This window comes from Chrysochloris asiatica, unplaced genomic scaffold, assembly GCF_000296735.1.
Source record: "Chrysochloris asiatica unplaced genomic scaffold, ChrAsi1.0 scaffold00003, whole genome shotgun sequence".
NCBI classification, from domain to species: domain Eukaryota; kingdom Metazoa; phylum Chordata; class Mammalia; order Afrosoricida; family Chrysochloridae; genus Chrysochloris; species Chrysochloris asiatica.
The window spans coordinates 13,799,913-13,814,117 of NW_006408521.1; the positions used below are offsets into that span (position 1 = coordinate 13,799,913).

The 14,205-nt window shown below is 39.5% G+C and overlaps 1 protein-coding gene across 2 annotated transcripts in view; it reads right to left on the reverse strand.

Annotated features, from left to right (window-relative positions):
* The window catches only part of LIPA (lipase A, lysosomal acid, cholesterol esterase), a 41,646-nt gene extending 34,402 nt beyond the window's left edge, over positions 1-7,244 (reverse strand). Inside the window, exons 1-2 of one of the 2 annotated variants that reach the window (XM_006831127.1) lie at positions 7,134-7,244; positions 4,725-4,842 (exon numbers count right to left, since the gene is read on the reverse strand). In XM_006831127.1, coding sequence (XP_006831190.1) covers positions 4,725-4,842; positions 7,134-7,244 — 229 coding nt within the window. The remainder of the gene's footprint in view (positions 1-4,724; positions 4,843-7,133) is intronic. The other variant, XM_006831128.1, reaches the window with a different exon arrangement.
* Between the last annotated feature and the right edge of the window lie 6,961 nt (positions 7,245-14,205).

Consider the following 14,205-nt stretch of genomic DNA (forward strand, 5'->3'; position numbering starts at 1 on the left):
CTGCTCCCATAAAGATTTACAACCTCGGAAACCCTGTTGAGGGTTGCTATGGGTCGGAACCGACTCGACAGTACTTAACAACAACAAGAAGCACATTCTACCAAGGGGATCAACAGACACTAGAACCTGTAGCTGGAATCACATTTTTGGGAATCATGATGGGCTTTGAACATATACTGGGTGAATTTCAAAGAAGTACTAATGTGCAGAGTCGGGCTGAATATGGTACAGAGAACAGTTCGAAGGACATTCATTAGGCCTCTGAAGACTGGTGGTGGATGGCACAATCACATACATCATTGCTCACATATCTGTGCTTTGAGAAGTTTAATCAAGCAAAAATATGTAAAATGAACGAGAACAAGGAGTCTGGCCAAGAGAAGAGCAAGTGTTAGAGCTTACAACAGCAGAGACAGACACATGACATGCCGTAGTTCTGTGTTTATAAAAAATCTTCAAATGAGATTACGATTAAAGTCAGAGAAGCCTCCTATAACAGGACTGAAAGATGTCCACCCTGTGCCTTCAAATTTGACTTCCACACTCAATATTATACAGAAAAATGATAATGTTTTACGCATCTTATAATTACCTTGTAAACAGCAGTACTGCAAGCACTTGTGTGTGTGTTAAAAACAATGATTTCAGAAATTACAGGTAGACTGAATGTTCATATTCCTGTTTTGAAATTCTTGCTTAATAAATGGGCTCCTCAAAGATGGAAGGGGCTCAAGTCTCTCTCAGTTCTGAGTTCATTCGCCAGTAACCAGAGTTTAAGATTCGGGAGTGGACAGGGAAAGCAAAGGAAGTGATGGCCTGAAGCAATACGGCATGGGCAGGTGGGAGACGGTCTGACAGCTACTTGAGGGTAAGAGTCAAGAACGATTCCACAGTTTCCAGTCTAGGTCATCAGGAGGAGGTGGCTGCTATTAATAGAAAGAAAAGCCAAAAGAGGAAGTACGTGGGAGGGATCACAAGATGAATTTCACATTGAGTTATCAATTATTTTCAATATTAAATGAGCCCAAGTAACACCAGCAGGAAGACAACAAAGATCGTCGGTCCAAACCCTGCATCAGACCATGGAAACCCAAGCCATCAAGACAAGTACCTGTGTAGTTCTTAGGAAAATCACAATTCTTTTAGATCCCTGAAAGTTTCCTTTAAAACTTCCCTCTGAGTCTGGTTCATAGCAAGCATCATATACATGTCACTGATCCCTCAACCTGAAGGTCCTTTCAGAAGAGAGGAAGAAGATGAGTTTCTAATGCTATGACTGGATTTAGCTTAATGGTTTTCAGAGGCTGTTATTCGAACAGAACAAGGGAACGCTGAATGGTTTAAAATTAGGAAAGGTGTGTGCCAGGGTTGTATTCTTTCACCATACTTATTCTATCTGTGCTGAGCAAATAATCTGAGAAGCTGGACTATATGAAGAAGAACATGGAATCAGGATTGGAAGAAGACTCATTAAACACCTGCAATATGCAGATGATACAATATTGCTTGTGGGAAGTGAAGAGGACTTAAAATACTTACTGATGAAGGCCAAAGACCACAGCTTTTAGTAGGGGCTGTATCTCAATGTAAAGAAAATAAAAATCCTCACAACTGGACCAGTAAATAAATGGAGGAAAGATTGAAGTTGTCAAAGACTTCATTTTGCTCGGCTACACTGTCAACACTCCTGGAAACAGCAGTCAAGAAATCAAATGATGCATTACATTAGGCAAATCCACTACACAAGACCTCATTCAAGTATTCAGGAGCAAATAAATATGAATTTGAGGACTAAGGTACACTTGACCCAAGCAATGGTATTTTCAAATAGGTATTTCCACAATATGCACGTGAAAGTTGAACAATGAATAAAGAAGAATTGATGCATTTGAGTTATGGAGTTGGGGAAGACTACTAAAACTAGCACGGACTGCCAGAAGAACACATAAATCTGTCTTGGAAGAACTACGGTCAGAGTGTTTCTTAGAAGCCACAAAAAAGAAGAAACTCGCCAATGAGATGGACTGACACAGTGGCAGCAGCAGTGTAGTCAAGCACAATCATAGTCATGAGGATGGACAGGACTGGGTAGTGTTTCATTCTGTTGTGCATAGTGTCACTATGAGTCAGAACCAACCCGATGGTACCTAACAGCAACACTTTCAGTCTATGGTCCCCATTTTAGAGACCAAGAATATATTCATTTCCCTTCATACTCCTGATTTTAAAATATATATATAGTCCATAGCACCAGAGAATGATAACAATGAAAGAGGAACTTTGATATTATCCAGCCAACATACTTCTTTTCCTATACGGAAGTATCAGAAGCCCAGAGAAATGTAAGCACACAATAGTGAGGGCAGGCCCAGGTCTAGAACTGAAATTTTCTCATTTTCTCCTACTCCTGGGAGCAAATTACAAATCATGCTCACTTTCCTCATATTCTAACACAAAGCAGCTTTACAAAAATCAGTGGCGATACCCTGCCTGGAGGAATGCAGAGCCTTTGTTCTCGGTGCTTTGTGGAAATGGATACAGGAAAAGAAATAGAGACATATCCTCTCACCATGTTTTTACTGGGATCACAAGCTTCTCTTAAAATCCTATTAATCAAGCAACCACGTTTAAGAAAAATAATATGTGGTTTTCTCTATGGTGGTGTTGTCAAGTACTATCAAGTCAGTTCCAACTCAGAACGACCCACAAGGAGTGACTGGTGGGTTTGAACTACCAACCTTTCAGTTACAGTCCAGTGCTTAGCCTACAGTACCACACCAGCACCTAATCTTCTCTATGTTGTTAAATGTGTCCAATTGGTTCCCACTCATATCGACTCTGCATAGAGTTTCCAAGGAACAGCTGGTGAGCTTGAACTACCAACCTTGTGGTTCAAATCCATCTTTCAGTCTAGCGCATTAACCCCCAGCACCACACCAGGACTTCGTATGGGATATGAAATGGGTATATAGAGGTTAGTCTTTTAAAAAACAACAAAAAGGGAACCACCCAGGCATAAAAGGCCTTTTTACGTTTTACACGGAAGAAAAGCCAGAAGCCCTCACTGCAACTCACCACTCATATGATAACATGTTATAAGAGAAATCTTAATGCACATATTTGCAAGACTTAGAAATTTAATTTCAAAACTCCATTGGCTCTCTTGGTCACTTAAGCAGTATTAAAAACCCTATTAAATATAGAATTCATAGGATAATTTTAAAAAATAGTTATATCTGCTAAAACTCAAATGAGAGGATGATATAGATGATACACAGAGCTGGAGGATGGGCTCTAGCTCACAGTCACACAGACAGTTTATAACTTTGCTTTGAATAATAATTTGGGGGGTAATGGGGTAAAAGAGGACCCTTAGAAAGTTCATATGCTCATCTATGATTTTAACTGAGGAACAGGTAGTTAGCCAATTACCTTAGCTCTCAATCTTAATTTCCCATTTGAAGTTTCTAGAAATTTTCCTTTAAAAGTTTCTTTACAATAAACTATGTCTAGAGAGATGTTTAATAACTCCTAGTAGCCTGTCTAGAAATTCCAGACTCTGCATTAGAAACTGCAATTTGTTTGAAATGTACAATGAGAAGGAAAAACAAAAGAAAAAAGATGTAGGAATGAAACCTGTGATGGCCAGAACTCAAGGGGACTGACCGCTTTGTTGTTCCGACTGCAATCACCACTTCCCTGTCGCTTTCTGTTTAGTGGGAAACATCAGAGTTTCCTTCTCTTACAACTCGCCACCTTCCACAGGTTCCAGCTTCCACAGATTTTACTCTCTCTCTCTCTCTCTGTGTGTGTGTGTGTGTGTGTGTGTGTTGCAATAAATTTCATATATTTCTAGTGAGAGTATTATCAGTACAAACACATACAAAAAGCAATTTCATAATATCTATCAAAATCACAAATATTCTGCTCCTAAAATTCTATGTATGGAAATGTACCTTATAAATAAACTTGAACACACAGAATGTTAAATACTGAACTGTATTTGTGAGAAGACTGCCCATTAATGGGATGCTTACTAAATAAACCATGATACAGCTATGTAATGGAATGCTATGTATCTGCAGAAATGAATGATGAGCATTCTACATTTTATATAAAATGACCTCCAAGACATTCAGTGAAAAAAAAAAAACACAACAAGTTATAAAACAGAGTACATTACAGGCCAAGTTGTGTATAGAAAGGGAGGGAAGGGGAAATAAGAATCTATGTATACATACACAAATTTTGGAAGGATACGTAAGAAATTAAGGAGACTGAGATATGATAAGGGAGGGAGGTATTTCACTGTGTTATCTTTCTATTCTCTTTGCTGAATTATGCAAATGCATTACCTATTTTTTAAATTGAACATATTTTCAAACAGCAAAAGCTATCTACTTTATATTCAAAATATTTCACTGAATAAGATACTTCCTTTTAAAAAAAGGAAGTTTTAGCATAATGTCAAACAATCTGAGCTTTGAATCAGTAAGCAAAATAAGAAACTAAGCAAGTCTTGTTATTACTTCTTTAAAGAAGAAGTATTTTTATATGTCTTATGTAAATGGAGGACATTTAGTACTTTAATCTAAATATAATACCATTTCAATGTTTCCAAGTTTAATGTGAACTTGGGGACTACCATAAAAACTAACTGAATACCAACAATTCATTTACTTTTAAGAGCTTTCCTATCTCCCCCGCCCAGAAAACACCCATACCTTTGTCAGAACTATTCTTCTTCCCATGGGGGATTCGGTGAAGACAAAGAATATATCCATCCTCAGTCTCGACAAAATGTTCTTCAACTGGGAATCCCCAGTAAGAGATAATTTCACTCTGTGTAAATGAACAACAGTGGAAATTCTATGACCAGCATCTGACAACATCTCCCAAATTAACACACACGAGAGAAAGCAAAATGCCAATGTTATTCTCCATACTTTAAGAAATCAATAGTATTACTGAAATTTTAGTCTGTTGAATCTAGTAGTCAACACCCATTACAACCTCCACTTGTTTTACCCAACTGATATTCTACCCACAGATGTTTTATCATTCTCGCATGTGTTCCACCAGGCTTCCCTAATTTTATCATCACTTGAGGCCTCTTTGTTTCCACCTTGCTTTTCAAAAACAAACATTCATTTCTTTCTTTTCTAAATAGTCAAGTTTATACTATGATCTACCACATTCTTTGCTTATGAAGTCCATTGGCGGCACAATCAAATACTAACCAGAGGTTAGATTCCACCAAGGAGCACTGCAGAAGAAAGGCGTGGTGATCTACTTTTGATGAATGTTATTGTTATTGTTGTTACGTGCCGCTGATTCAGTTCTGACTCATAACAATCCTATATAGGATTTCCAAGGAGCAGCTGGTGAGTTTGAACTACTGACCTAGCCATTCAAACTGACCTTGCAGACGAGAGCTTATCATACAGAGCCAGACCAGGCCTCTGATGCCTAGTGACTCCATATATTACAAGTTAGAACTACTCCACAGTGTTTTCTTGACTGTAAACTTTACGGAGGAAGATTTCCAGAATTGTTGTCTGTGATGTCACTGGGTAGATTCAAAGTACCAGCTTTACGTGAATTGTTGTTGTTGTCAAGTGCTGTCATGTCAGTTCCAACTCAGAGCAACCTTGTGTAGGGTTTCTGAGAAGCAACTGTTGGGTTTGAACCATCAACTTTGTGGTTAGTAGTCCAGTGTTTATCCTACAGCACACACAGTAAGATTGCAGCCACCGAAACCCTACAAAGTGCAGTCCTACTTTTAAACATATGGTGTTGCCATGAATCAAAATTAGTTCAACATCAATGAGTTTGTTTTTAGTTTGGGGGGAAACGAAACATAAAAAATAATAATCAGTGTTTTCAGTGGACTAACAAAACTACACTAGGATATCAAGGTTGAGTGTTCTTAATCAAGAGTTCTGTGGGATATGGATAATAGAATTTTCCAGAAGACTTAATGTAAGTAAGTGTTCACTGTCTTCCCTAGCAGAAATACTTGAAAGGGTTTAACTTTTTATTCTTACTGAAGGGTTTTTTGGTTTGTTTTTTTTAAATAGGGAAAGGAAGAAGATAAAAGAAAATATTTGGGGTGGGGAAAAAAACAAAAACTTAACTATAAGATCCTGATATCAATTCTCAATTACTCATTACATCATTTTCAGTTTTTCTTCCTTTAAATAATCTATATTTTCCCATATTATATGCTAATATAAGGAATTTCCAAATTGTGTTTACTTAAAATTATTAACTTTGAAATGTTTTAATTAACAAGAGGTTATTTTACTTATTTGTTCTCATGGTTATTTTTTTCAGATCCTTTGATTTTTATGTAGGCCTGTGTTCCCTTGACAATCTTAGTCCCTATCCTTCCTCAATGTAGTCTGAAATCATCACTTAGTAGTAACACTCTTGCATTTTAAAACAAATTCACTGTGACTAACAATGAAATGAATTAATAAAATGTCCTATTAAGTGTATAGTTTTGGCAGTAAAATCAGGTTTGTAAAATGCACATTAAGCTTGTTGTTGTTTTTGTTAAGTACCGTGGAGTTGGTTCCGACTCATAGTGACCCTGCACAGGGTTCCAAGGTTGTAAATCTTTACAGGAGCAAAACGCCTCATCTTTCTCCCGAGGAACCGCTGGTGGTTTTGAACTGCTGACCTTGAGGTTGGCAGCCCGACTCATAACCACTACGCTACCAGAGCTCCTTGCACATTAAGATAGCTCCTGTCTAATCAATTCCAACCCATGGCAAGCCCCTGTGGGTCAGGGTAGAGCTATGTTCTCTAAGGTTTTCAATGGCTGATTTGTCACAAGCAGATCACCAGGCCTTTCCTCTTAGGTGCCTCTGGGTACACTCCAGCCTACAATTTTCCAGTTAGCATTTAAACGTGTTAATCATTTGCAACAATCAAGGATTTCTAAAATACACATTTCCTGGTAGGATAAGTCTAGCAAATGGAATCTAAGGTTTAGGGAAAGTGAAAAGCACATAGGATGGAAAGACACGAGAGTTTATGATTGACTTGGGGTCACATAGCTGAATTTAAGAAGATCATTAACATTGTCACAGGTGCATTTGAAAAGTATATGACTCTGAGAAACTTACCACATTCATGTATACTTCAGGATTCACAGGTGTCTGCTTCCCTCTGGGCCTCTCCGAATGTACAGTCTCCAGAACCAAACAGACCACCAACCCCAAGATCCACATCTTCATTCTGTATAAAACAGTTGGTCCACTATTAACTGCCCAACTTTTACCACTCAAAACTAAGCTGTCAGACTATAGCTCCCATGAAAAGCTCTGAACCATGTTTGTTGTTGTTAAATGCTGTAGAGTTGGTTCTGACTCATAGCAACCCTATATAGGATTTCTGAGGAGTAGCTGGTGGGTTTGAATTGCCAACCTTGCAGCTCAAACTGACCTTGTGGTCCAGCACATTATCTTGCAGAGCCACAGAAAAAGTAGGTGACAGACAATGAACCAAATGACTCCTGTCACATCCAGAAGCAAAAAAATAAAATAAAAAAAAAAAAACTAGGAACCATCTCTCCCCCACCCTCAATAAATATGTGACCTTTGCAACACTGCATACCCACCCACTTCCCCACCACAAGGCGAAACAAATCCATTCCTGGAGAAATGACAGAATTTCAGGAGGGCTCACAGGATAAGCAAAAGGGAAAGTCCACAAACTTCCAAAGTCTGTTAAGCTTCCACCTCCTCTTCCTCTCAACTTGCAATTTAAACATTACAAAAATACAAGTTATTGGGTTCAGGTCAATCATGGTGGCCTCATGTGTGTCAGTATAGAAATGTTCTCCACAGGGTTCCCATTGGCTGAGTTTTCTGAAGCAGATTGGCAGCACTATTTTCCAAGGTGCCGCTAGGTAGATCAGCAAGTCTGTACCACCCAGGGACTTCAATCATTAGGAGCTCTTGCCTCACACATGTACTCACACAATGTTTTGCCCCAGATTTCACATCAAGATTCAAACATGTCACCCAATGGGGAAAAAAAGAAAACCAAACATGAAAGAAAACAAAACCTGATAAAAAAAAATCAGGGAAAACCATTCCCTTTGACCTCTGAAACCTCCCAACCATTAACAAAAAACACCCAGTTACTGGCAGGGATGGCTCAGAATCACAAATATGTCATTGTAGAAGACCTTGGCAGAGTGGTCCAATGACCTCATGTTAAAGGCTAAGTGAAATGTCTTCCCCAACAACACCTAAAGAGTTTATGGTAAAACTGGAACTGTAGCCCAAACCACTTCCTTTTTTTTTTTTCCTAATAAATCAAGTCATTTATGAAGATGCATGTATGTATGCCAATACAAAGACTTGTACAAAAATGCTCACAGCAGTTTTGTTTGTACTGGTAAAAACCTGATAAGTTCAAATGTGTAAAATGGTAAACAAATGGTGGTGTGATACATACAATAGAATACTACTCAGCAATAAAATGGAATTAACACATAAACAGCACAGATGATTCTCAAAATAATTATGCTAAGTGAAATATGCCAGATCACAAGAAAAAAAAAAAAATACTGGATAATGTCACCTATAGGAAACTATATAAAATGCAACCTAATCTATACTGACAGAAAGCAAATAATAGTTGCATTGGGAAAGGAGGGGAGGGGAAATAAAATTACTAAGGGGCCTGCACAAGAAACCTTTGGAGGTGATGAATGTGTTCATTATCTTGATTGTGCTAAAGAGTCCACAGGTGTATGGATATGCCAAAACTGATAAACTTGTATATTTTAAATATGACTTGCTATATTGTATGTCAAAAGTTCCTGGGTGGCAACTGAAAAGACATGCAGACCAATCCTGATCAGCTACAGGAATAATAGATACTTCTTGATAGACCAACAGAAGGAGAAGGGAAAAAAGCAGACTGGCTGTGACAATATCAAGTAAGCTGTTTGCCCTGGAGCCATCAAGGCAAGAAAAGTCAGCCCATCAGGGTAAATCTCTTCATTTATTTATTTAAGTTTTTACTATGAATTGAGTGATAGTTGACATGGGAGAACATAGATTTTACACTCATTGTTTCATTGCAATGATTACAATCCCCTCCGTGCATCATCACTCAACAGTATTTGCTTCTATTCCCTCTGGTTTGTTTTGTTTTGTTTTTTGGACGTAAACAATAACACTCAGGAATATATAATCATTTAAATAACCCAAGGACACATTCTACAAGCCTGTCTCCTGGCCACTACCACACAACCTTTCTCTTTCCATGAGTCTAGAGTACTCAGCTGCTCTCTCTCTCTCCATATCATCATCTCTGCCTCCATCTCTGGTGTGGCTGCTTCTCTGGATTTGCTGTTGCTGTTAACAAGTCAGTACCAACTCATAGCAACTTTATGCACAGCAGAATGAAACACTGCCCGATCCTGGGCCAACCTCACTACTGTTGCCACGCTTGAACCCATCGATGATGCCATTGGACAATCCATCTCACTGGGGGTCTTCCTGTTTTTCTCTGATCCTCCACCTTACCAAACATGATATCCTTCTCCAGCAACTGGTCCCTCCTGACACTATGTCTGAAGTATGAGAGATGAAGCTTGGCCATCCTGGCCTCCAAGGAGCACTCTGGCTGCACTACTTCCAAAACAGATCTATTGGTTCTTTTGGCAGCCCATGGCACTTTCAGTATTCTTCTCCAACATCATAACTCAAAAGCATCATTTCTTCTATTGTCTTCCTTATTCACTGTCCAGCTAATCTCTTTCTAAGACTGAAACTCAAAGGGAACATGCAGACAGCCCTGTATGCTCCCTGGTGACCATCTGATCAACTTGGAAGGTGGGGAAATGCAGCAAAGAAGATGTGGGCTGAGACTGACCATATTCCATAGATGCACAATGACTTTGAGATGAGAACAAGAAGCAGACTGGCTAGCTGGTTTGAAGTTCAGGGAGAAGTGTGAACTCCTGAGCCCAAAGACACTCACCTAGCCAGTAGGGGCTAAAGATAAGAATGATCTTTAGCCAGCTGATCTGAAGAGGGAGTAGGTGTGCAGAACTCACAGACTCTCCGACAGTACCCACTGAACCTAGCATGGATGGATGGCTGACCAAAATTTGACCAGATGAAGATTAAGAAGTATGATACAGGGAACAAGCATAAATAGCTACAACCTGATCAACTGGACCCTTGTTTATGGATGAGGCTGCTCAAAATTCCAACTGAACAGGGAAGGAGTCTCCATATCAAGGATAAACCTTCCCTCCTCAGTACACTGGGTTGATAGGGACGGGCAACTTAGAATTTGGCTACTAAAATCGGGGGGGCTATAAAGGCACAAAATGGCTGGCTTACGAGCTTTTGTGAGGATGCCTTAGTGTCAGAATGAGGGGAACAAGACAGAAACCTTACTAAATCGTTTTCCTCAGGCCCAGATGGGTTTGGTGATGAGGAGGGATAGGATTTTATGGTTCAATTGTAATGAATTCTTTCCAAGCCTAATAGTGATTGCCAGACTATAAATGTAGAAGAGGTGCAACTGAAAGAGGGGAGCAATCAATATGACATTTCAGGAAGAGGGGACCCTAGGACCATCAAGAGGGAAGAGCTCATAACCAGAAAAGTGGCGACATCAGAAATTGTGGTGAAGGCGATGGCACAGAGAGACAGAGCAGCAGAGGACTCTAGGCCTATGGACTGAGAAAAGCACTATGCCTGTGGGCAGGAGGCTGGCTTGCAAAATGTGCCCTTTGGACATTTAAAAGAATACACATTTACAATGTGGTGTGTGTACACACACACACAAAAGTAATAAAGGTAAATGCTACTGGCTGGGAGTGAAGGGAGGGTTTGTAATCAATACAATAATTTGCTGAATTAAAAATGGGGACCTGCCCTATAAACCTTCACTCACTCAATACATAATAAAAGCTTTAAAAAAAAAAAAAAAAAAAGTCCCTGGGTGGTGCAAACAGTTAATGCACTTGGCTGCTAAATGAAAGGCTGTTCTACTCCCCAAAACTCAGCCACTGAAAACCCTACAGCTCACTTAATGTAAGTAAGTGCTCACTAACTATCTACACACAGCCCCTCTTCCTCCCTTGCTGGGAGCGATGAGGGTAGAGGACAGCTTCGATTTACTGCTTTGCTTGGCACAGACCAGTAAATAGTAGAGTAGTCTGACGAAACAGATAGCTCTCAGAAATTGCTTTCTACCTTCTCTATAGAGTAATCTTAATTTTACTTATAAATATATATATAATTTGGCAATATTCGCAGCTTTCACTATGAATTCTACAAACCTTAGGAAAAAACTGGTTTCTTTGTTTCAAACAGGACTGCTATGAGTTGCAACAAGTTTAACATTTGTCAGATGAAAAGTGTTTTGTTTATTGTAAATGTATCCATAGACATTGTGAAGGGAAGTCCCAAAATTATAAAAGAGTTTTGTACGTTTACTAGAGTCCTGGTATGACACTGAATGAAAAGCGCTGGACTGCAAGGTCAGTTTGAAACCCAAGGTGACAGTTCAACCACTATGAGTCAAAACTGACTCAACATATTATATTGCAATATGTTGTTGTCATTGTTGTATGCCATCAAGTCGGTTCTGACTCATAGACCCTGGATAGGATTGTCAAGGCTGTAAATTTTGGCATCTTTCTTCCACAGAGCAGCTGGTAGATTCAAACTTCTGGCCTTATGGTAGCAACCCAACAAGTAACTCACTATGCCACCGTGAGCACCTCTTATGCTGCAATGTAGCTGGTGGTTTGTTTTTTTTGTTTTTTTTTTTTGAGTAACTTGTGCATAAATTGATATTACACAAATTGTTTTTCAGATTAAAAGTGAATTGACTATATGCAGCACAGGGCTTTTTTGCTTACTTTTTTTTTTTAAGATTTTATTGTGAATTGAGTGATAGTTTTCATGGGAGAACATTGGTTTTATGCTTGTCATTTCATTACAATGATTACAGTCTCCTCGGTGCATCATCATTCAACAGTATTTGCTTCTATTTCCTCTGTTTTGTTTTGTTGTTGTTAGGAGATGTACACAAAACCCCTCAGAAATATATAATCATTTAAACAACGAAAGGGCACATTCTGGAAGCCTACCTCCTGGATGTCAGCACATAGTCTTTCTCTTTCCATGAGTCTAGAATCCTCAGCTGCTCTATTTCTCCATGTCCTCATCTCTGCCTCTATCTCTGATGTAGCTGCTTCTCTAAATAGGATCCCACATTCCACCCATGCTCTTCTCCCTTGATGATCCTAGTGTACTCATTTACTGGACTATAAGATTAACTACTCACAGGGCATTTTTTTAAAGCAGTTTGTTTATTCTGTGTGATACACTAATGGTGAACACATGAGATTATGCATTTGCCAAAATCCATAGGATTGTAAAACCCAAACAGTGAATCTTAATGTCCACTGTGGCCTCCGGTTAATAATACAGTAAGTAATGTATCAATATTGGTTCATCAACTATAACAAATGCATCACATGAATGCAAGAGGTTACTAATAGTAGAAGGTCCTATTAGTAGCAAAAATGACTGGCCAAAGGTTGACAGTGTGATCTCACCTAGTGGACCCTGTGGAGTCCTGGTGTGATGCTGAGGGTTAATGCACCAGACTGCAAAGCCGTTTGAACTGCAAGGTCGGTGGTTCAAGCTACCAGCTGCTCCTCGGAAACCCTATACAGGGTCACTATGGGTCAGAACTGACTTGACAGTTCTTAACAACAACAACAGTGGCCCCTGGGAAGAAAAGGCCTGTGATGTGTTTTACATTAAGATTACCATCCACGGCAGTCACGTTGATTCCAACTCATAGCAACCCTTTAGGACACAGTAGAACGGTTCCATAGAATTTCCGAGGCTGTCAATCTTTATTGGAAGCAGACTGCCTCATCATTCTGCTGAAAAGCAGGTGATGAGTCAGAACCACAGACCTTTCAGTTAGCAGCCCAATGTTTAATTCACTGTACCACAAGGCTCCTATACAGGAAAAACCCTATAGAGCAAATATACTCTGCAATACATGGGGTCACCAACAGTTAGAACAGAATCAATGATAACTAACCACAACAAACAGTGTGCAGGGAGTGAGAGGGTGTTCGGGAACTCTGAACTCTCTGTACAGTGTTTCTGCAAAAAAGTCTATTTAAAAGTGAAAGTTATTTCTCTGAGCAGTGGTAAACCTGGAACTTCTTGACAGAAGTGAACGTTGTCTTGAGTCTGTGTTAGCATAGTATGCTCACAGCTTTGACTTACAAGTTTTTTTGTTCTTTATGGAAGTTGGGAAGAATTGCACAACCTCCCCAGGTTACCCGTTATCATAAATGCCACCTCATAATAGTCCATTACAATTAGGGAATAAGAAGTAGATTTAAAAGAGAAAAAGTATGACCACAATTGAGAATCACAAATCATTGGCTGTAGCTGCTTTCTATTCAGCACCTACTCTACAGAAGCACGGGGGCAAGCTGTCCTCGGGGGACTTCTCACACGAGTTAACAGCTGAAGCTATCAACTGGAAGCAGGTCACTGAATTCGTTTTCCTTCCAGCACAACACTGAGCAAGTTTCTCAACATACTAGTCAAGCAATTCTTACAAGGTTGACAAGTAAGAAGTTCACAGCAGAAAGAGCTCCCTTTGGATTCCAGATTTGGCACTGTAAAATCAGTACTGGACTTTGAATCACAACATCACCTCCTGGGAAACCAACAGGGTGGCTGTAAATGGAGCCAACTAGTAAACAACAATATGGATGTTGTCTGGTCCTTTAATCCCCAGACTGGAGTTGGCGCCCTTTCCTGTGCTCTCTTAACACCTTTATGCCAGTTCTTTCTACACTATGCTTGTCTGGCCTCACTTTGCCCCAGTCCAGAAGGGCAGAGGCCATGTCTGATTAGACTTTGTACCTCCAAGTCTTAGCCAAGAACCAGACACAATACAGATTTTGGAAAAAAAAAAAAAAAATGGGGTAGGGGCGGTCCAATAGTTCAGTGGCTGAAGAAAAGGCACCAAAGTCGCTTGTCATTTAGCTTTGTAATTACGCCAGACACCAGTTATTCCTCCAACAACCAGGTGGTACCATTAAACCCAGTCTTTCAAGAAATTGAGGTTCACCCAAGCTAAATACGCAAAGCAAAATCCCACCTAGTTAAACAGCAG